General features: G+C 35.0%; 2 protein-coding genes across 8 annotated transcripts; both read right to left on the bottom strand.

The window, feature by feature from the left end:
- Positions 1-618: 618 nt before the first annotated feature.
- On the bottom strand, positions 619-4,354 carry LOC107495835 (acyl-CoA-binding domain-containing protein 3). Of its 2 annotated transcripts, none has more exons than XM_016117033.3 (5): positions 3,246-4,354; positions 2,194-2,299; positions 1,995-2,095; positions 1,461-1,524; positions 619-927 (listed from the first exon to the last, which is right to left on the bottom strand). In XM_016117033.3, exons 1-5 carry the CDS (start codon positions 4,130-4,132, stop codon positions 910-912), a joined length of 1,176 nt encoding a protein of 391 aa, XP_015972519.1. In that variant the 5' UTR covers positions 4,133-4,354; the 3' UTR covers positions 619-909. The 2 variants fall into 2 exon arrangements, with proteins under 2 accessions (XP_015972519.1, XP_015972520.1); XM_016117034.3 differs by having other exon boundaries at positions 619-862; positions 3,246-4,352.
- Positions 4,355-5,725: 1,371 nt separating this feature from the next.
- LOC107495792 (transcription initiation factor TFIID subunit 4b) lies at positions 5,726-21,283 on the bottom strand. 6 transcript variants are annotated; one of them, XM_052263426.1, is made up of 15 exons: positions 20,760-21,274; positions 20,106-20,662; positions 18,568-19,664; positions 18,310-18,405; positions 18,138-18,210; positions 8,955-9,817; positions 8,088-8,209; positions 7,891-7,981; positions 7,655-7,790; positions 7,481-7,536; positions 7,347-7,403; positions 7,125-7,265; positions 6,987-7,052; positions 6,652-6,910; positions 5,726-6,318 (listed from the first exon to the last, which is right to left on the bottom strand). In XM_052263426.1, the coding sequence occupies exons 2-15, from the start codon at positions 20,623-20,625 to the stop codon at positions 6,146-6,148; spliced, it is 3,750 nt and encodes a 1,249-aa protein (XP_052119386.1). In that variant the 5' UTR covers positions 20,626-20,662; positions 20,760-21,274; the 3' UTR covers positions 5,726-6,145. The 6 variants fall into 6 exon arrangements, with proteins under 6 accessions (XP_052119386.1, XP_052119388.1, XP_052119387.1 ...); XM_052263428.1 differs by lacking the exons at positions 18,138-18,210; positions 18,310-18,405; positions 18,568-19,664; positions 20,106-20,662; positions 20,760-21,274 and adding exons at positions 9,970-10,077; positions 10,242-10,954; positions 11,941-12,037; positions 12,129-12,192; positions 14,394-14,729 and having other exon boundaries at positions 8,955-9,881; XM_052263427.1 differs by lacking the exons at positions 18,138-18,210; positions 18,310-18,405 and adding an exon at positions 9,970-10,077 and having other exon boundaries at positions 8,088-8,197; positions 8,955-9,881; positions 20,760-21,283.
- Between the last annotated feature and the right edge of the window lie 685 nt (positions 21,284-21,968).

The following is a 21,968-nucleotide window of genomic DNA, read 5'->3' on the forward strand; positions in this document are numbered from 1 at the left end:
GATGTTATCACTATTATTTATCCAATCAATCAGCTATAAAATACAAATAGTTTTTATTTTTTGGCATAAAATAATAAAGTTGCACAAATAAAAAAATTCGTTTAGCTAGAACCTCAGATGCAAATCAGCAGAAAAAACACAACCCATGTTCCAAACTACTCAAATCTCCTTTGTATGGTTGATATAAATAAAAGAGAATGACAAATAAAATTTTTTTATTTATGATATTATTTAAATAGTATATACTATTAATTATTTGTTTTGTAATTATTTTTTAGATAAAGATTAGTTTTACTATTTGTTTTCATAGTCAATGTAAACCGCTGCTGCCTCTAGCGGTTTACATACGTAAACCGGTTTATGACCAATCATAATTATGCAGAAACCGCGGCGCGACTGGCACCAGCGGATTCTGTGTTTGTGTAAACCGCTACTGGACCGCTACTGCCAGTAGCGGTTTTCATAGATATATGAAACAATGTATTTGCGTCTTCGTTTTGGAAACAATGTATTTACGTAATTTTAAAGGTGAAACAATTTATTTAGGTGAATTGTCCATCAGTTATTGCAATAAGGAGCATACTATTTACGTGTAATTGCCATAGGACTGAGATGATATACTACTAATTCATATATACATGCATTTATTTATTTACAATGTGTATTAACACTTCCAATTTAACAATACTTCATTTTCAGCACACGCCTTAAGGAACAAATGAGAAAGCAAACACCCCAAGAATCTTGCATCACTTCAAAACAAACTTCCAATCTTGGAATCAGTCTTCATTTTGCAGAGATAAATGTTGGAAAATGCCATATGGCATGAGATTTGAGCAGAAAGGTTCCATCATTTCTTAACCTGAAAATTTCCATGCTAAGCTAGCTTGCATATACTTGAGAAGAATTCTAGTTGCTGAAATAAATCTATGCATGAAATCAGGTAAAAGATGATTAATATAGAATGAAAATTTCTTAAACAGGAACATCAAATTTATTTTCAAATGCAGACATAACTGCTTTGTCTTATGTTGATGTTTTTAATTTAGCTATGAAGATTGAGAGCGTTAAGTAGTCCAATAGATATAAATTTTCATTGGGTAACTTTGATTTTTCCTAAGGTTATGTTTATAAAATACATTTTATAAATTACAAAGAAACGGAGTGTCACATAATTTCATATCAAGGAATGTTAGAAGAGTTGGAAACTGATATAATTAAATCAAACAAAGGTAGAATGATTGCTCTAGAGAACAATCCCAAATTTACAAGATTAATGATATGTTTCCCAATGTTAAAGTTCTTTATAACAATTTCATAGCATGCTTTTCTATAGTGCAATCTCTTAGCTTAGCTACTTATTAAGACTGAACAACAACACCAGAGATCTTAATTAGGATTCAATCATTAAATAATATCTTTCGAAATAAGTTAATATCTAATGATTTTTACAAACTCACATTGTTCTTCTCTGTCTCTGCAGGTGTGCTATGATCTTGGGCACCAGATTCATGTTCAAGTTCCCTGTAATAACACATAATCTAATTAGAGGTATAGACAATAGTAATATAGTCCTCCTAAGATTTGGCCATCAATTTAGTTCATCAATGTTTACAATAAACATCTAGTTCTCTTTCTCCAACTTATAACCAAACATGATTTTGATCGTAAATTGATGGTTATTTTATCAAAGAAGGATTAACTCAATCCGAAAGTGGAGAACTAATTTGACATCTCATATCTTTCGAGGATCAATTTGAGCTTTCTTTTTCTTTTTTCATTTCAAGACTTGTTTAAAAAACTCTTCTACATTGGTATGATATCCAATCGGATGCAACCATGTAGACAAAAACAGCTGACTTCTGCTACCTCAAAAGAAACCATTTTTGTTTAGGTGGCACCACTTGATTGGATGTTAGTGTGATAACCAAAGTATTTAGAAATTAAGCATCTTTTGTTGACACTGTCTAAATGGACTGTATACTATTGAGTACCTTTCATTTATGGTCATTTGTGGATGAGACAAAGATGTGCTCGATTCAGGAACAGCAAACTCAGAAACCTCTGACCCTTTTGGTTCAAGTTCAATTGTTCCCTGTTATAAATAGTTAACATCAAGTTCTCTATTGTTCATGATGTCACTTCACTAAAGATAACTCTTAAGAAAAATTTGCCTTAACAGCACAAACTCACATCCGAAGTATCTTTGATCCACCCGAGAGCTTTATCCGAAAGAACGCTGATATACTTCTCCATTGCAGCATCCGGAGTCATGTTTCCCAGCTTTTGCCAAGCATTCCTTGCACAATGTAATCACTACTTTCGATTACTCATACAAAGCAGCTCTCAACCCTGTTATTATAACTAGCAATCAAGCTACGCCGTGTAACTTGTACAGCACGGCCTTTTACATGTTCAGTTTATGTTCATTCGCCTGGCTTGAGTGTTCTAAACATGGATTTGGCTCTGCTAAATTCATGGTGTGCTCTAGAGATAAATTATACTATTTGAATCATGGATGAGAAAATCAAGAGTTTTCTGATTTAATAAGATAAAAAATAAACTACATTCATAACTACTCATATAATCTAAAACTGTTGATTTTCTTATCAATGGTTCAGGAACTGCACTTTATTCTCTAAGGAGCCAAATCCTGTGAAACAACTTTATTTCCTCTTGTATAATCTAGGAGTCACTTTTAGATATTCCCTTATAATTTGCCCAATTTTTGGTTCACCTCCCAGTTGATTACTTTCTTACAACAGCACTACTTAACACTTAAAAGGCTAAAGGAGATTGTACCTAAAGAAATTTTAAGGGGACATTCTACTAAGTTAAGCAGCTATGATTAAGCCAATAACATTTTCTAACCTCACCCACAGATTCCAACCTATAACCTTATTATGTCACTTCTTGAATCAAGTGCTAATGCACATATTCAAAAATAATAGTGGATGAAGGGGTCATGTAAACTTCTAAAAATTGCTTAGATCTCCATCTAAATAAAACCAACACATTTATGAAACGTTTGGGAGTGATCCATTTTAGAGAAGGACAGTATACACTTTGCAAATGCAAATCTAATTAAAAGCATCACAAAATCATCCCACATGGAGTAACCAAACAAAACAAAGCAAGGCAATGCAAGTTAGGCAAATCAAACTAATAAACCAACCAAACACTCATACATTCCAAACAAGTGCAATAGTTAGGAAGAAAGTTTTTTATTAAATTAAAATTGATACCACTTTGCACGTGCATTGAGCTTGAGAGGCATTGGTTGAGGTTCATGACAAGGACCCTCTGTTGCAACTTTGTGAAGACCATACAACTCCATTAGCACATCACTTCCTAAACCATTACCACCTCCACCAACCACGAATTCGGAAGCCGATATGAATTCCTTCTCCAATTCACTCCTTTCAATCCCTTCCCAACCATCATCATCGAACGGTTCGACCGTGATTCCCTCTGTTTTCCTCTGTTCTTCACAATCTTCGGAACAATCTTTCTGTTCTTCACAACACTCTGTTTCTCTCTGTTCTTCACAAACTTGCAAGCATTCTTCTTCTCTCTGCTCCTCACAATCCTCTGTTTCTCTTTGCTCTTCAGAATCTTTCACAGGTTCTGTTTCTTTCTGTTCTTCAAAATCCTCCACTGGTTCTGTTTTCCTCTGTTCCATAGAATCCTCAACTGCTTCACGAGGATCAAATTCTTCACTGTCGCCATTGGTCTCAATGACCTCTCCTTCTTCTTCTTCTGCCGCCTCCTCCGCTGCCGCCACGTGTTCCTCGCTCAACTCAGCAATGGTTGATAAGGCTTCAACTCCAAAATCAACAACTCTGGACTCAATTTCAACCTTAGACTCTTCTTCCCTGTTCCGAGCTGTCTCGACATTCGTCGAAATCTGAATTGGACTCAGAAACTCCACCTTTCTCTCACTATGAGGCTTCTGAACCGTTAACCGTTCCTGCTGCAGAGTCACAAGGGTTTGTTGTTGTTGTTGATGATGTGAATTGTGAGTGTTAGGATCAGAAGCCATGGCCATGGAAACAAGCTTGGCAACAAGAAGAGAGAGAAGCAGCGCTAAGGAAGCGGTTACAAAAAGATCGCTTGCAGTTACAAGCTCCATAACTAACTAACAAACAAACGAACAAGTTTACGCTGAATTTTGATCGATGATAATGAAGAAGTAAGAGGTTAAGAATAGGGATTAGAATAAGAAAGTGTGATTAGAATTTAGAGAGAGAATGTTTGGAAGAAGAAGAAGAAAGGAAGAAAAGCGGTGAAGGAAGAGAGGAAAAGGATAATTTGATGAGCAGAGAAAAGCATATTCTGCGGTTTTTTTCAACTTTATGCTTTGCCTGTCTTCCCCCTTCTAATAATGGGATACATTTTTTTTTATTTATTTTCATTTTGATGTTGTTTTCATTAATGATATTGTTTTTACTATAACTAGTGTATTAATATATTCTGCTACAATGTGTAGCGATAACTAATTCGAAATTAGTTAAAATAAATAAAATAAGGTGAAAACTCAGGTGCGGTCGACTTTATATAAAATTGTTATCTCCGTTAGATGATTTGATTAATTTGACTAAATTTTCATTTAACAACGCTCAGATATTAATTTCACGTGAAGTCCTGAGTTTTCACCATAAGATAATCTTACGCATCTAAATTTTTTTGTAAACTAAGTTTAACTAAGTTAAACAATAAGACTTAAAATAATGTTAGCTATACCTGATTTTTGTTATGTTAAACCAACTGGTTGGACTTGGTTAATAAAAAAATTTAGATGTGTAATATTATTTAAATAGATATTTTATATAATAAAAAAAGGGGTTAAATTCCAAATCTTATAAAATAGTGAAATATAATTTTTATGAATTACAAAAAATATAGTATTATTTTCACATGTATAGAATAAGTGAACTTTTTAAATACTCAGCAGTTTAAAAACAATTTAATTAAAATAAGTTGACACTATGAAAGAGATTTATTATATCATTATGACAGTGAAGGAAATTATTATCATTGATTTTAGTCATCACTATTTGTTATTTGATTAATCATACGATTGTTGAAACTTTACTTTTGGCAATAAATCCTTTTAAAAAGGATTTTATTTACGGTATTATAAAATTTTGAAATTAATGAACGTGTCTTGATGTCTATATCATTATCATAAGAAATAAATTTGGAGTTTTTTTACAGATAAAGTTGCTATAATTTTGTATTTTGTAACTTTTTTGAGTTTGGAAAAGGTAGTGTTATGAACGTGGTCCCATTGTGGCGGAAAAATGGGTGAAGGACCAGGTTGACACACTCATCATCCTTATCTGACCAATGTTGCATACTAGCTCATGTATGAATTTTATTTTATTCCATGTTTTATATATGTTTTTAGGTTGTGGTCCAACATTTATATTAAGCAAAATAAACATCCTGGTTTGGTAGGTTTCCTGCCTTCATGAATTATTCCATATTGTTAATGATTATATATGCATTAATAACGAAAAATTGAATTGTGTTAAGCATAATATTCGTTTCACTTTGATTTTGCTTTTCTTTTAGAAAAAAAAAAAAAAAAAAAAAAAAAAAAAATATAGAAATAAAATTAAAAAAATGCCCCAAAAAGGTCATCCATAGCGGCCGTTACATAAAGGGTGAAACAAATACGTAATGCGTAGGAGCTCCCGTGAAGAAAAGAACAAGTTGAATATGCTGAAGAAAACAAGTTACATTGCGTGTTTAATTGTGTTGAAACCTGAAATTCAGATTACTTGTTTAATATTGACAAACTCATTTTTAAAATAAACACACATAAATTACTTCATATATCAAAATACTATAACTCCTAACCAAAATATATTTTTCTTTTAACATTCTTTTCCCAGAGACCAAGCCAAGAGGATGGATGCCAAACTTATGTTTAACTGCTCTAAAATCCAAATTAGTACTGATAAATAAGCAAAATTAAATAAGAGAAAATCAAAATTAACTGATAAACTACCCTGGCTATATGGATTGAACTCAGTCAATGACACACACGTTTGAGGAGACCTTTTGATTTCTGCTGGTAAGCATATGATAAGAAAATCAGTGGTAAAACTTCATGATCACCTCCCTCTGTAATTCTACTTCACTCAGGTTGAGCATCAGAATGAATCTTCTCGTACAAGCGATGAATGAGCGACGATTTCGACATCTGTGGCTCTCTTTCGAGCACAGCAATTACATCCTTGACAGAGATGCTTCGGGCAATCTTAGTTTGAGTCACAAGGGAATTATTTCTCCCATGTTTTCTGATAGCCCCTGTTTGGAAGAGTCAATAGAGCAAACAGAATTATTTAAAAATAATATAGGACAAACAATCAAACAGCAATAATGTTTGCTACAACAATTTCAACCACAAAATTAATGGACTATCAAACAAGATTAGTTATCACATTCCATGCAAGATAATATAATTATGTTTGAGTTCAATCCAACAACAAAGCCGCATTTTCATCCACAACTTAAGATATAGTTTTATGGATGTCAGTTTGGTGAATACTGAATACTATATCTAAAGTTTACATCCATCTTGAGGTTGAATTATTTGACAACTGAAATGACAGAAAAAAAACAGCTTAAAAGAAAACTCACCTGAAGTTGCAAAATTAGTAGAACCTTTTTTATCCCCTTCGTGATTATCCTTGGTACTTTTTCCAGATGCTGAAGATTTGCGACTTGCATCTTTAGCTGGTTGAGAACCAGATGACGTGTCCGTCACGCCTTCACGTTTCTGCCTGGCTTGCTCGGCCATAAGTTGCCACTTTGAGAGCATGTCGTCTCCCCCAACAGCAGCACGGGCAGCAACATTTGCTGCATTTGTCCTCATCTTGTCATCCTCTTCCTTGTTCACCTGAAGCTTACTAAATATTAATGAAAAGAGTTTCCATGTAGATAATGGAGAAATATAAGAATCGGATAAAAAAAACCTTTGATGATTTATTACGACCCTCGTCCTTGTCCTTGTCACCATCAGCTCCAGCATTACCATCAACCTATATTTTAAAATGGACTGAAATTAAGAAACAGGCACAGGTTTCAAATGCTGATAAGTGCAAAATACTCACGTCATTTTGCTTCCGAAGCTTCTCTGCTTCTGCCTGTCTTTTCTCCCACTCCTCTCTTACTTTCCTATTTATTGTCATGATTTGCTGCTGAACATCTGAGGTGACAACAGTCCGATGTCTTGTCTTCTCAAAATCAACCCGCTGGTAGGAAAATTCTTGAAAGTAAGAAATTTTATTGAATTATGAGAGAATATTCCTGCAAGCAGGTAGAGAACAACTAACCTGTTTTGACATTCTAATCAGGTTACTTATCAGTCCACGCATTCTTTCCTCCACACACTGAAAACTCAGTTTGAATAAGTAAGATTACATGCAAACCTACTGTTATGAAAATTGAAATCTTGGTTGAATCTCACCAGTGACAAGCATCTCTCCACATCATTGCTCACACCCTTCAAGCCATACTTAAACACTGACAGTAATAACACAAAACAACTGTCTGTAAGGCCTGGTGTGGGTAGTTTGTATCCAGATAAGCTCAAAAGGAAAAATTAAAATATATGGAGATAACATATGAAAAGGACACTTACTAATCTCAAACAATTTTTTCTGGAGTGGAATTTTCTGCAAAATCAGCCTTTCCTCTTCTTCTTGCACAGCTCTTCGAGTTGCTTCTGAAACCCGACTGTCCTCCTTGGGGCCTGAAAATAACTGCTCTTCCTCTTCCTGTAAAAGATGCAAAAAATGGCCTTAGATTTTGAAATGAGAGTAGACATCGCTTATCATTGAGCTATCAAGCTTAGTTCAACATAACACAGAATTGTACCCTCAAATCGACTCCACTAACAGCAGTGACATCATTAAGCTGGTCAATGCTTTGTTCAACGGATCCCCCCCCAGATCCCTTTTGCTTCTTACTGGAGGATATGAGCACAAGATGCATGCATCAAAATGAGTTAGAACTTAGAAAAGAAAGAACAATTCCAAGAGTGAAGCATGTTGCAGGCATATAAGACAGATCACCTTGGAGGAGGAGGAGGTGAGGAACCAAGTGCTTCAAGTGGTTTCTTCTGGCCAACAGAAGGCTTTTTCACAGGTGCCCTCACAGTAATTCCAGAAGTGTTTGATGGCACCTGGGTGCTTAACTGATCAAACACAAAATAGAGTGGGGCAAAGAGTCAAGAGTTATGCATGAAGTTTGAATATATTATTAAATAGTGGGTGCGTACAAAATGATAATTTGCATTTACCCAAAAAAGTAAAATTGGAAAAGCAAATTTGAAGTTCATATTATGCCCCAATAGCAGATTGTTTCAAAAAATTAAAGGTAAAAAGTGCAGGACATGAAAGGTAAAATAAGCATGCTTTTCATTATATGCTTGTTATTCTTCACTGCAACTTAAATACATAAATAGCATCAGAGGCATCTCAATAAATGCATAGGGTAAAATAATCAAAATGTTTCAAAGCACTACTCCTAGCATGGAACTAATGAAAATAACCAAGTTTGCAGCATACTAATCCAAACTAAAAGCATTGTGGTCTATGCCACCAAAAACAAAAAATAAAGACCCTCAATAAACTAGCAAGAATAAAAAAAAATAAAAGAGGAAGGAGAAACAAAAAAAATGCTTGTTTCTTAAAACTGAATTACAACAAGATTCATAAAGTTATAAGGACAGAAAATAAATCATAAGCTATAGACAATTTAACTCTTGATATGCATCTATAAAAGAACAAATATTTTGTATATATACATCTAATATAAACATTGGTACTGTTCGACAGGTGCATACCATGTATCAAAACAATCACATTTGGACAATATTTGATCCACAATACTTTAGCCACTATATTAGACAAGATCAAGTATATCACTTGGAAACTTACTGAGACACTAGGATCTAGTTGGGCCATTCCAGAAGGGGAAGCAGAATTGAGTGATGTCAAGCCAGTAGATGTTGTAGGTGCCATACTTGTGGATACTGGAAGGCCCCTTGAGAACTCATCCTTTACAGTTCCTTGATTGGCACTTGCCTGTTCGATTTGTGCAGAATTAGCTGAAGGCAGTCCATGGATTTTAGAAATATTCTGCCTATGTTGCTGCTCAGTGGGCATGTCGCTAGGTTCCTTTTTGACATAAGAACCAGATGACAAGAAGCCTGAACTTTGATCTTTGTTTGATGGTGGTTGCCATGCATTTGGAGTTTGCTGGGATGCCGGATTGTTTAATAGAGCAACAGAGCCACCCGGCAGCCTCTTGGGATCATTCAAAGAGTTCTGCTGTTCGAGTTTTGGCATACCAATGAAGCCTTGTGTTGCCCCACCTAAGTGATTGGGACCAGTGCTTTGATGTGGAATTTGACTCATATGTGACTCATGTGGTGGTGGTCTGATAGATGAAGCAGAACTACTAGCTGGCCCTGAAAAAGGCCTATAATTACCACCACTACTGCCATATGCTGATGGGAAATGTAGATGCTGAGGCTGCGGCTGCGGCTGCTTATTAAGCCCGTGTACATGAACAGATGATCTTTCTGCTTCCTGACTAACACTGATGGAATTGGAAGATGACAACTGGCTCGGTTGCAAACCCTGAGTTTCCATTCTAGCATCCAATTCCTGAGATTTTCTAGCATTGTTCTCCATAGTTTGGACAGCTGAAGAAGTCATACGAGATTGGTCTGCAGCTGCATTCATACTTCTCTGATGAAGCTGAGCTAAAGCATGGGGATCATTTAATTGTCTTGCACCTAAGTCAACAGTGGCCATCCGAACAGGTTGCTGCTGCCTCACAGGTCCTTGGTTGGGTCTTGTCTATAACAGTAGAAAAGAAGAATGAATCTTAGCATGATGTTGATATATATATATATATATATATATATTAAACTTGTTCTCAACCTACCTGTGCTTGTAGCTGAGCTTGTACTTTGTTCAATGCTAATCTAAGCATCTGGTCCCCTACAATACCTTTCATAAGCCGCACAAAACTGTCTTTTGCTATTTCGTCTTTCTATAACACAAACAATAAATTCACAAAACAGAAAGTGAGTAGCATGGGATATCTGTTCCTAAGTTGATCATATCCTATCAACACAAAATTGACTATAGCAAAGAAAAGAGACAAGGTTCCCACTACCAAAGGACCAGATAGTGAGATTATTTTGAGAAACCCACCTTCAATTTACTAAATAGAGTTTGAAGTTGCATGGCTCGGTCTTTGGGAAGTTGAGGTATCAAGATAGGTAGCAACATGCCAAATGGTACCTGTTTTTGACGATTAATTTGGCCTCCTGGCTGTTCATTGACTGTAGCCTGTTGATTACTCATTTGCTGCAACTTCGCATACTGCTGAGATTCGCTGCTGGGATTAAGTGTTTTGGCTACCTCATTATTAGGAACAGGATCTTTTCCCAAATTTTGAATTCCAACTGTCTGAGAATTTTGAAGAGAAGCTTGTACAGGCTGTGGTTGGTGACCTTCATCTTGAGTCTGCTTTTGTGATAAAGCAGGATTACTTACAGTCTGAGAAGCAACATGCTGCGGCAAAGGAGGATTATTTACATTCTGGGAACCCACATGCTGTGGCAAAGGAGGATTATTTACACTCTGAGAACCAACATGCTGTGGCTGTGGTAGAGGAGGATTATTTACGTCCGAGGAAGCAACATGCTGTGGTAAAGGAGGATTATTTACGTCCTGGGAAGCAACATGCTGTACTTGTTCAGCAAGAGATCCATGTTGCTTTTGCTCCACCTCAGATGAAGGTTGCTCTCGCTGCTGTGCAGTTTCAGGCTCTTGATTTTGAACTTGGGTTTGGTTTTCATGGCTAGGAGTTGGCCACTGTGGCATTGACTGAGTGAATGTATTGTTGCTTCCTTGAGACAAAACTGCAGAGAGTATAGAAGCACAAAGCATGTGCAATTCATAAATTACCAAGCAAATATAAAAAATCACACGACTCAACAATCAATTAAAAGAAAAATAAAAACAAACAAGAAAACTAACATCTGAAAACACAGATATTATGCTGTAGAAAATACATCAGGATAATTTGATATTAGTACAAAAATTCATTTATAAAAATATATTTCATTTGCGAAAATATCAACCAAAGCTTTGCAACCTCTACTGGTCAAATTTGATACTTAGAGTTAGAGGTCATTGTGCAACATTTATTTGATTGTATTCTGCTAAATAATTAAGATCATCTAAGTTCTCAAAGATGTTGTCCACTACCACTGTGTTGATGAAACTTTTTAGTTTGTTCAACTACATTCCTTGATCTCCGCTTCAACCTTCAAGAGATCTTTTAAATGTGGTACCTCTACTATTGTTTCTAGATACCAAAAATCAGAAATAACACCTTGGGGAAAAGTACGTGATAAAATAATAATAATAATAATAATAATAATAATAATAATAATAATAATAATAATAATAATAATAATCATCATCATCATCATTTTGGCTACGGGGTACATTGTCCCTTAGATAAATTACAGCACTTACATTACAGCCAGATTTTAAAGGATTTGTGTAGTTCCTTCCCGTTTATGAACACTAGAGTATAGTCAAACATTTATATCCTTATAATAAATTTTTCCTTTTATCGCTCAGAATAATTAATCCAAACTCACTTTTCTAACACCATCCCCAACCATAAAACAACTCTTTCAAAATCAATTATTTTGATTGCAACCTGACCAAAATCTCGACCAAACAAGCTCATAAACAATAGTCTGAAGTCTAAACACTGTTTATGCAGCCGAGTATTCAAATGGTATAACAAGCAACCAAAAACAAACAAACCAGAGAGAATTTAACTATTTCAACTCAGAAAAACATTACACATTAAAAAGCATAGTTGGGGTACCTGGGTCTGAACCAGAAGTGGAAGCAGATCCTCCTATGTCTCTGTTTAGTGCAGCTTGGAAGGCTTCAACATCCACCCCTGAATGCATTGTTTCATCCTGTGAAGTACACATTCAGACATAGTGGTTCAGCAACACCCCAAACAAATAAATAACAAAAGAAAACCATAGGTAAAAAGGGGGGAAAAACCTCGTCATCTTCGAGGAGCTTCATAATAGAAGGATCCATGGCAATGGCAATTCCAATCCCAACTCTGATTACCCAACAGAAGTTTAAGAGTTATTCGAACATACAGTATAATCTCTCTCTCTCTATTTATGTTTCACTGGGTAAATTCATCAAACACCTGTAGGGCAGGTACCCAGTTGAAAAACGCAACAAAGGGGAAAATGAATGGGGATAATTAATGGTAAAATAGGGTATTAGCTACCGAATAGAAAAAGAAAAATAGAACAACCAAAACGGGGATAATTAATAATTAATAATAGGGTATTAATAGCGAGTAAGATAACAACCGACCAAAATAGGGAAAAGAAAAAGAAAGGGGAAAATAGAACAGAAAAAAGGGAAAAAGGATCAAATGAGATAACGCTCACACAGACCTTCTTTTGTTGAGTTTAATCGATTTATAATATTTTTTGAGTTTAACGGATTCTCTCGGTTCGTTCTTGCGTTAACGACTACGATTTTTTAACTTACGTCATCTTTTTTATATGTTCTTTTTTTCGTACTAAAAGAAATATATAATAAAAAATAACTAATAATTTGAGAAAAAAAATCTATTTTTTGTTTTAGTCTCTAAAATTGTGTTCACAAATCGATATAATTCTTAATTTTTAAAAATACCAACTAAATAATAATTTTAATTTTAACAATATATATTTTATATTTTAATTTATATTATATAAATAATTAATTTAATGACTAATTTTGTATACATAGGTTGTAAACTTTTATATGATTTAATTGATGTTTATTAATTTAATTTAACTTTAATTTATGATCCAATTTCAGACATCATATTAATCACAAATTAAAAGATGTAGCTCTTAAAAATAGGTTCTAAAAATCGAATCGGTCATTAAACTGCTCTAGTTATTGATTTATTGATTTATTAGTTCAATCGGTCCAACCGTAATTCAACTGAAAAAACTGTTTTAAAATAAAATAATAAATAAATTATAAATATACATACTAAAATATAATTATAATCTAATATAAATCTTAAAATATCTTCCAAATTTAAAACACTATATGAAATGTCATCAATCAAAACCATATGATCTTATCAAAATACAAACTCAAATTTTTTTTTTGAACTCTTCAAATATATGTTTAATGTTTTCAAGCACTTTTGTCATCATCATCTTCAGTTTTACACTCATCACTCAGTTAAACAATTTACGACCCTAATTCTCTATGATTTCTTTTGTAAAAATAAAATCCCGTTCAAGAAGAAACCATAACCGTAAATAATTGAGAATATTTGTCAAACTCAGCACACATATACATAAATTCAATTCTCAATTCCATGAATCATAAACAAAAAAGTGTCTAAATATCCACAGAATAAATCAAATTTAGCATTAAAAAATATCAAAAACCAAATTTCGCAATTAAACAGAATAAAGTAAAGATGGGATTTATGCTCAAATTCTCCTTAATCTTAAACCATGTCTCGGCACATACTTTGTGCCTTTGTGAGCAGCAACAAAATAATCTTTACAAGCAGACTCAAATTGGAACACCAGACTCAGAACTATCATTCTCCAAACTTATGTGACAAATTCTACAATCCCTCTCCACTTTGTGATTAGTATTATTATTAATATTATTAATAATATTAACATTGCCAACTAATAAATGGATACTTTAAACTTATTTAATAACAAGCTGTAACATGGCTCAAATAACAAATTAACCAATTAACCAATTTAATTAATACACAACTCCAAACACAATAATTAATCTGCTTCATACACTCATCAAAAGCAGTCTCAAATCATTTGCAATAACAGTGAACTATGCTTCATAAACTACTCAAATTATCAAAATCAAAAACATGAAACACACTATTTAGAATCTACAGAGGCATACCAATTTTAAGAAATACATAATTGGCACAATTTATCAAAGCATGACAAAGCTAAATTCTCAAAGAAAAATTTTAATTGAACACAAAAATACAGCACAACGGTCAACAGAGCACAGCAGCAAAGAAGACGCAAAACACACATACCCCACATGCAACACTTAGTTTCAAAGGATTCAAGCCTAAAGACCCCATCACCTTCTGCGGATGAATTATCAGAATCATTAACAATGGAGTAATTCACAGTAAAAACAGCAAGATTCACAGATTAATTAACACTTATTCAACAATCTTTCAACCGATAATAAGTTCACAGATTAACTAACAACAATTATTCCACAATTATTATTAAAAAAGAATACCTAGAAGCTAGAAGCCCTAGAACAAAGCAGAACAGATCCTAAGCAAGAGGGGGGACAAAGGCACGGCCGAAGGGATGACAGGTGGAACAGAGATAGCGCCGGCAACGATGGAACAGAGTTGCGCAACTGTGCTTTCAAAACTGAAATAGTAGCTGCACGATAACGACGGTGGATTCAAAGCTCGTTTCTGCGACGGCGGCAGGAGCTGGACGGAGGTGAGGGAGTGAGATCGATGACGGTGAGAGGAAGGAGGAGCTGGAGGGTGATGCGAATGGGAGGGATGGGTTCGTGTTTAGCCGTTGTCGGAGCTAGGGTTGCTGGGTTGGGTAATTGGCTAAGGCATCCCAGCATCCAAAACGATGGTGTTTTTTGTAAAACTAAAAAAACCGGCCGAACCCCTGGTTCGGTTCGACCGGCCGATTTTAAGGCCGATTTGACTGTCTAATGTCAATTTTTCAAATCTCTGGTTTCAATGTCTGTCCGAACCGTTATTTCCTTTGGTTCGCGATTTGACCAATTCGAACCAATTCTCAGTATTTAATTATATATATCAATATCACACAAATATGAAACAAAAGTCCTGCCAAAAACCAAAAAGAGTGATATTATTATAAGATTTAGTGGATTATTTTTTTTAAATAAATCAAAATTCAAATCAACTCTTTTAAGTTTCAAAGAGTAAAATAAATATTACCCTCGTGACAAAGAGGGTTTATTAATAGCGGCTTTTTCCCCTTGTTGTTAGTTTAATATTTGTTTATTAGGCTGTTTTGGTTCTAAAACAAAAAAGTGATGCTAAATATGCAAAATAAAAGAGAAAAGAAAATCAAAACTAATTGGTAAACTATCATGGCTATATGGATTGAAAGTCAGTCAACAATACTAAGATTCTGAAAATCAAACCGATTATCAAACCGCTTGAGTTATTAATTTATCGATTTAAAGGTTCAACCAGTTCAACCGTAATTCAACTATAGGAGTCAAATATAAAAAAACATATCAAAGGTCAAACTTTATATAAATATAAAATTTATAATATTATATGAAATTTAAGATAATCACGAAAAACAAAAAAAAAATTGAATTAACCAAACCAATAATAAATATTCAATCATCTACTTATGTAGTTAATTCAATTCATCTATTTTTTCATTAAAAACAAAGATGAAAAAATTATTTTTTCTATAACAAAAGATTGGTCATAATCAAAGTCTATATTCATTTGTGAACTTGTGTAAAGCTATAATTTAACTTATCAAAACATGCCAAACATCTCTCCTCATTTCACCTCCCAAATCAATGAATTTCAGTATCCAGCTATTTGACTTAAGTATGATATAAAGTAGAAGTATCAATTATTATTAGACAGTGATATTAAAAATTTAAAATGTAGCATCTGCTGCTCTATGGAACAAAGCAAACTTATTGTGAGACAGAAGAAATGGAAACAGGAGAGTCAAAAAGTGCAGACCCTAAAGACCCAACCGTTGCTTTAAACCGGTTTTCAGAACCTTGAACAATACACAGGATTCAGGAAACCTTTTGATTTCCGCTAGTAAGCATAAGATGATAATAAACTCAGGGAGACCACTTCGATAAAGACACTAAAAAAGTTCATTAATACGTCCAATAATAATACGACACATAATTGTCTTTAAAAAAAAGACGTTTTTCGCGCCTTTATAGGAGCATCCTCCTAAAATCAGTGGTGAAAATCCAAGATCACCTCCCTCTGCAATTCTACTTTACTCAGGTTGAGCATCGGAATGAATTTTCACGTACAATTTCCACATCCGTGGTTCTCTTTCGAGCACAGCAATTACATCCTTGACAAAGATGCTTCCGGCCATCTTAGTTCGAGTCAGAAGGGAATTGTTTCTCCCATGTTTTCTGCCAGCTCCTGTCTGGAAGAGTCAAAAGCTCAAAAACAGAAGTATTTAAAAAATAATGTAGGAATTAATATATCTGGACAAACAATCAAACAGCAATGACCTGGTTAAATTATCACCCTCCATGCAAGACAATATAATTCAACGACACCGCCGCATTTTCATCTACAACTTAACAGTTTTAGGGATGTCAGTTTTGCGAATACTATACCTGACATTGACTTGCATCTTATGGTTAAATTATTTGACAACCGAAATGACACATAAAGAGTTTAAAAGAAAACTCACCTGAAGTTCCAGAAGTAGTAGAACCTTTTATATCCCCTTTGTGATTATCCTTTGAACTTTTTCCAGATGCTCAAGATTTGTGATTTACATCTTTAGCTGGTTGAAAACCAGATGACATGTCTGTCCCTCCTTCGTGTTTCTGCCTGGCTTGCTCCACCATAAGTTGCCACTTCAAGAGAATGTCGTCTCTCCCAAGTCACAGCTCACTAAACCAAACAAACAACTAAAATATCATGGTCAACCAAAGATCAAAAGGGTTTTAGTGGGGAAAACAATAGGTTATCTTTAATTCTAGACTTCTTGTCCTTTAACACATCCTGTTCTTCAATGTTGTATTAAGCGTACCTTCCCCATGGGGAGAAAAATCACAATTGTTTTAATCTTCTCGTGGATACTTAATTTCATATAAAAAAGAACTCAATAAACAACCAAAAATAAAATAACATAAAAGAGGAAGCAGAAATGACTGTTCTCTTAGAACTGACTTACAAGAAGATTGAAATATGAATAAGGACAGCAAAAAAAACCATAGCTATCAAACAATTTAATTACTGAATATCATCACTAAGAGAACACATATTATGTACATATACATTTAATATAGCGTTGGTACTACAGGTGCATACCGCATATTAACAATCATAATTGGACAGTATTTAATCCACAAAAGTTAAGCCACTGCATTAGTCAAGATCAAGTATATCACTCTCAAACGAGATAGTAGGAACTAGTTGACCCATTCCAGAAGGGGAAGCAGAAATGAGTGATGTTAAGGCCAGTAGATATTGTAGGTGCCATACTTCTGGATGCTGGAACGCCCCTTGAGAATTCGTCCTTTATAGTTCCTTGATTGGCACCTCCTGGTTCAATTTGTGCAGAATTACCAGAACGCAATCCATGCATTTTAGAAATATTCTGCCTATGTCGCTGCTCAGTGGGTAATTCACTAAGTTCCTTTTTTACATAACCAGATGACAATAGCCCAGAATTTTGATCTTTGTTTGATGGTGGTTGCCATGCATTTGGAGTTTGTTGGGATGATGGATTGTTTAACAGAGCAACAGATTCACCTGGCAGACTCTTGGGATCATTGGAAGTGTTCTACCATTCAAGTTTTGGCATACCAATGAAGCCTTGTGTTGTCCCACCTAAGTGATTTGGATAAGTGCTTTGAGGCGGAAATTGATACATATGAGACTCATATGGTGGTGGTCTGATAGATGAAGCAGTACTACTAGTTGGCCCTGAAAAAAGGCTTATAATTACCACCACTACTACCATATGCTGATGGAAAATGTAGATACTGCTGCTGTGGCTGCTTATTGCCCCTGTATGTGAAGAGATCATCTTTTTGCTTCCTGATTAACAGTGTTGGAATTGGAATATGCCAACTGGCTCGCTTGCAAACCCTGAGTTTCCATTCTAACATCCAATTCTTGAGATTTTCTAGCATTGTTCTCCATAGTTTGGACAGCTGAATAAGTCATATGAGATTGGTCTGCAGCAGCATTCATACTTCACTGATGAAGCGGAGCTAAAGCATGCGGATCATTTAATTGCCTTGCACCTAAGCCAACAGTGGGCATCCGAACAGGGTGCTGCTGCTCCACAGGTCCTTGGTTGGGCCTCATCTGTAACAGCTGAATAGAATAATGAATCTTAGCATGATATCAACATATATATTTCATGGGACCTGTAAAACTCATCCATAACAAGAATTAAACTTGTTCTCAACCTACCTGTGCTTGTATTTTTGCCATTGCTAATCTAAGCATCTGGTCCCCTACAATACCTTTCATAAGCTGCACAAAACTGTCTTTTGCTATTTCGTCTTTCTATAACACACAATAAATTCACAAAACAGAAAGTGAGTAGCATGGGATATCTGTTCCTAAGTTGATCATATCCGATCAACACAAAACCGACTTTAGAAAAGAAAAGAGACAACGTTCCCACTACCAAAGGACCAGGTAGTGAGATTATTTAGAGAAACCCACCTTCAATTTACTAAATAGAGTTTGAAGTTGCATGGCTCGGTCTTTGGGAAGTTGAGGTATCAAGATAGGTAGAAACATGCCAAATGGTACCTGTTTTTGACGATTAATTTGGCCTCCTCGCTGCTCATTGACTGTAGCCTGTTGATTACTTATTTGATGCAACTTTGCATACTGCTGAGATTCGCTGCTGGGATTAAGTGTTTTGGCTACCTCATTATTAGGAACAGGATCTTTTCCCAAATTTTGAATTCCAACTGTCTGAGAATTTTGAAGAGAAGCTTGTACAGGGTATGGTAGGTGACGTTCATCTTGAGACTGCTTTTGTGATAGAGGAGGATTATTTACATTTTGAGAAGTAACATGCTGTGGCAAAGGAGGGTTATTTACATTATGAGAAGCAACATCCTGTGATAAAGGAGGATTATTTACACTATCCTTGTTAGGATTTACAATCTCCCCATTGACAACTTGATAATCAGGGTGAACACGCGAAAAGTCGATACCCGGAGCCAGATGATGCACTTGCTCCATGATGTTCCTGTGTGCTCTCTCCTTTGCTTCACGGACGCAACATCCTAGATGTTTGACCTCTGCCTCCAACTGCTCAATTCTCCTTCTTGATGCTGTTTCCTTCTCCCTTAACTGTGACTTCTCCTTATCAGCCTCCTTCAGCTTGTTTTCCATATTACTAATCTTGGCAGTTAAAGTAACCTTCAATTCCTCCAAGGCAGCTCTCTCGTTTTCTTTTGACTCAAGGCGGATCTCCAATTCCTTAACTCGGCCTTCTAGCACCATCTGAGGGTTGGAGGTGATGGGTGGCTCTAAGTTGGGGCACACACCTTGGGCTTGAAAGTGTTTGGAGTACACATCAGACTCCTCGATGGTGGGGAGCAGCACACCATTTTCAACCGGCTTCCCTTTGCCATCCACCATTTTTTGCATTTTTGGCTGAGGTGGATGCCCTAGATCAGCACCTGTGCCCACAAATGAATGCTTCTTTGAAGTTGGAGGTGGAAAGGCACTGCAGGCACCCCTAAAATTCCCAGTCTTAGGTGGAAGGATTTTGTCCACTGCAACACCTCCTGAGGCCATGTTAGCTGCAAGCAATATAGGAGAAAGAAATTCAAGTCAGAAAATAAACTATATTTTACTGGCTACATTGTCCATAGTAAGCACAGTAATCAAAATTTTAAACAATAGGAAAGTGGCCCTGGCAGATTATTAAGAGCATAATTAACACTCCCCTTCAGCAGTCAGCACCAAAGAGGCTGAGTAAAGGACATTATATATTTTATTTAAAAAAAAAAAGAGTAAATATCGACAAATTGAAACATAAATATTAGCTATTTCATTCTATGTGAGACAATCTAATTAAACTGGAGTTCACTACATTCTTGAGTTTTTCTTCCTAGATTTTTTCCCTCTCTTACTAAGATATGGTATTATGGATGTGGTTTGGCAAATTGCTATATGCAAAATTGACAAAACACTTGCCAACTGAAATGATTGATAAACAATTCAACAATGAGAGAACTCACCTGGGCTTGCACAAATGTTGCTTCTGTTTCCATCAACAGTTTCTGAATTTTCAAAAAGGATGGGGAACGCAAAACTTGGGGATGTCACTGGTGATTGTACTCTCTTTGCTCCTCTACCAACATTATTCTCCGATTGAACAACTTGCGGATTGGCTTTTGAACTGGCTGAACTAATCGTGTCTTCTTCAACTTTAACATACAACTCTATGCACCGCAACTCAGAATTTGAGTCATGGTAACCAAACATCAACTGAATGTCTTGGTCAGACTTGAGCCAAAAAACCTGACAGTCGGATGCTTGCGGACCAATTTTAACATGCAACCTATACGCCATTCGAGATATCTGCTTCCTTTCAAGTTCACCCATATTCCTCAATATCAGATTCTTCAACTCAAGCAGAGACTTTTGACGATGAATGCTCATCAACAAAGGCTCCGAACTTTGAAAGGGTCCATCTACAGTGTCTTCTACATATCCATTGGGATGAACAAGTATGAACACCGTCGAATAAAAATCCATTTGCCACTCTGAGCTCTTCTTCAGATTATATAGTGACCTGATGAAGTAAATAATTTTTTTATTCACTAAATAATAATAATAATAATAATAATAATAATAATAATAATAATAATAATAATAATAATAATAATAACCTGTCCAATGGTGAGAGATTTCAGTAACATGCATAAGATCCTAAGTGTCACTCAGGAAATTCATCGAACACATGGAGAGCATAATACCCAGTTGCAGAAAACTCCAATCAGGCTGAACAAAAATCGACATGGGAAAAAATAATAACAATAATAACAGTAACTGATCTTGAGAATGACGATGTGAGGAATCGATGGAAAGTTTCAAAGAGCTCAGTTTTGCTGAAACTACAAAGAAGCAAGAAGCTGAAGCCTCAAACCTAACTTCATAACTAAGAAGGACTCTTTCTTTCTCCCGGATGAAGCTTTATTTTTTGTTGGGACTGGAATCCCATTTCGTTTACTCTAACAGCGAAAATCTGTTCAATTTCTTTCGGGCATAGATATGAAAGGAGCCATTTCTTTGAATTTGTGTTAACCAAAACGATCAGCTTCAAAGCAATGGTTGACCATTTTGTCCTTTTCTTTTTTTTTTTTGGCATTGCTAGTGTGTAGAAAGAAAAGATCCTCTACATGTGCATGTAGAAGACAGATGTCACTTCCTTAGTTAAAGTTTTTGCAAAAGATAAGTACTCTAAAGGAGACAACGAGACATTTGCTGCAATGTTTCAGTTGATGCAGAAGTTAGCCGTATGAATTAGTACTATAGCCATGGTTAATAATGTTTGGTTTTAGTGTTTAATATAATCAATACAAATTTCATATTTGTATAGGATGACATCACCTGAATTTGTAGGTATCTACTCTGTTTTTATCCGTTTCGGACGGGTAATTATCCACTTTGTATTAGACGGTTAATATATAATATGTATAATATATTAAAATAATTAGTAAATAATTAATAATATTATATCATATTAAATTTTTATTTTAATTTATATTATATATATGATAATGATTATATAAATTTTGAAATTTAATTTTATTTATTAGATTTTAATCATTATAGAGACGAGTAGAGTACCCACAGAGATGAGTTAGAGTTTAATATTTTACTATTCACAAATAAAAATGGGACGGATTCTATACGAGTTGTTACACAGTAAGACGGGATCGGATAAAGTAAAAACCCTGCCTCTACCCACTCCGTTACCCCTATATTTGTATAATATATATGTGGGCCGGGTTTAATATGATAGACGGGTGTTGGTCTTTTATGCATTGGATCCAATATAAATGTTTATCTTAAAAAAAAAAAACTTTGATAACTTT

The sequence above is a fragment of the Arachis duranensis genome, chromosome 6 (genome assembly GCF_000817695.3).
Source record: "Arachis duranensis cultivar V14167 chromosome 6, aradu.V14167.gnm2.J7QH, whole genome shotgun sequence".
NCBI classification, from domain to species: domain Eukaryota; kingdom Viridiplantae; phylum Streptophyta; class Magnoliopsida; order Fabales; family Fabaceae; genus Arachis; species Arachis duranensis.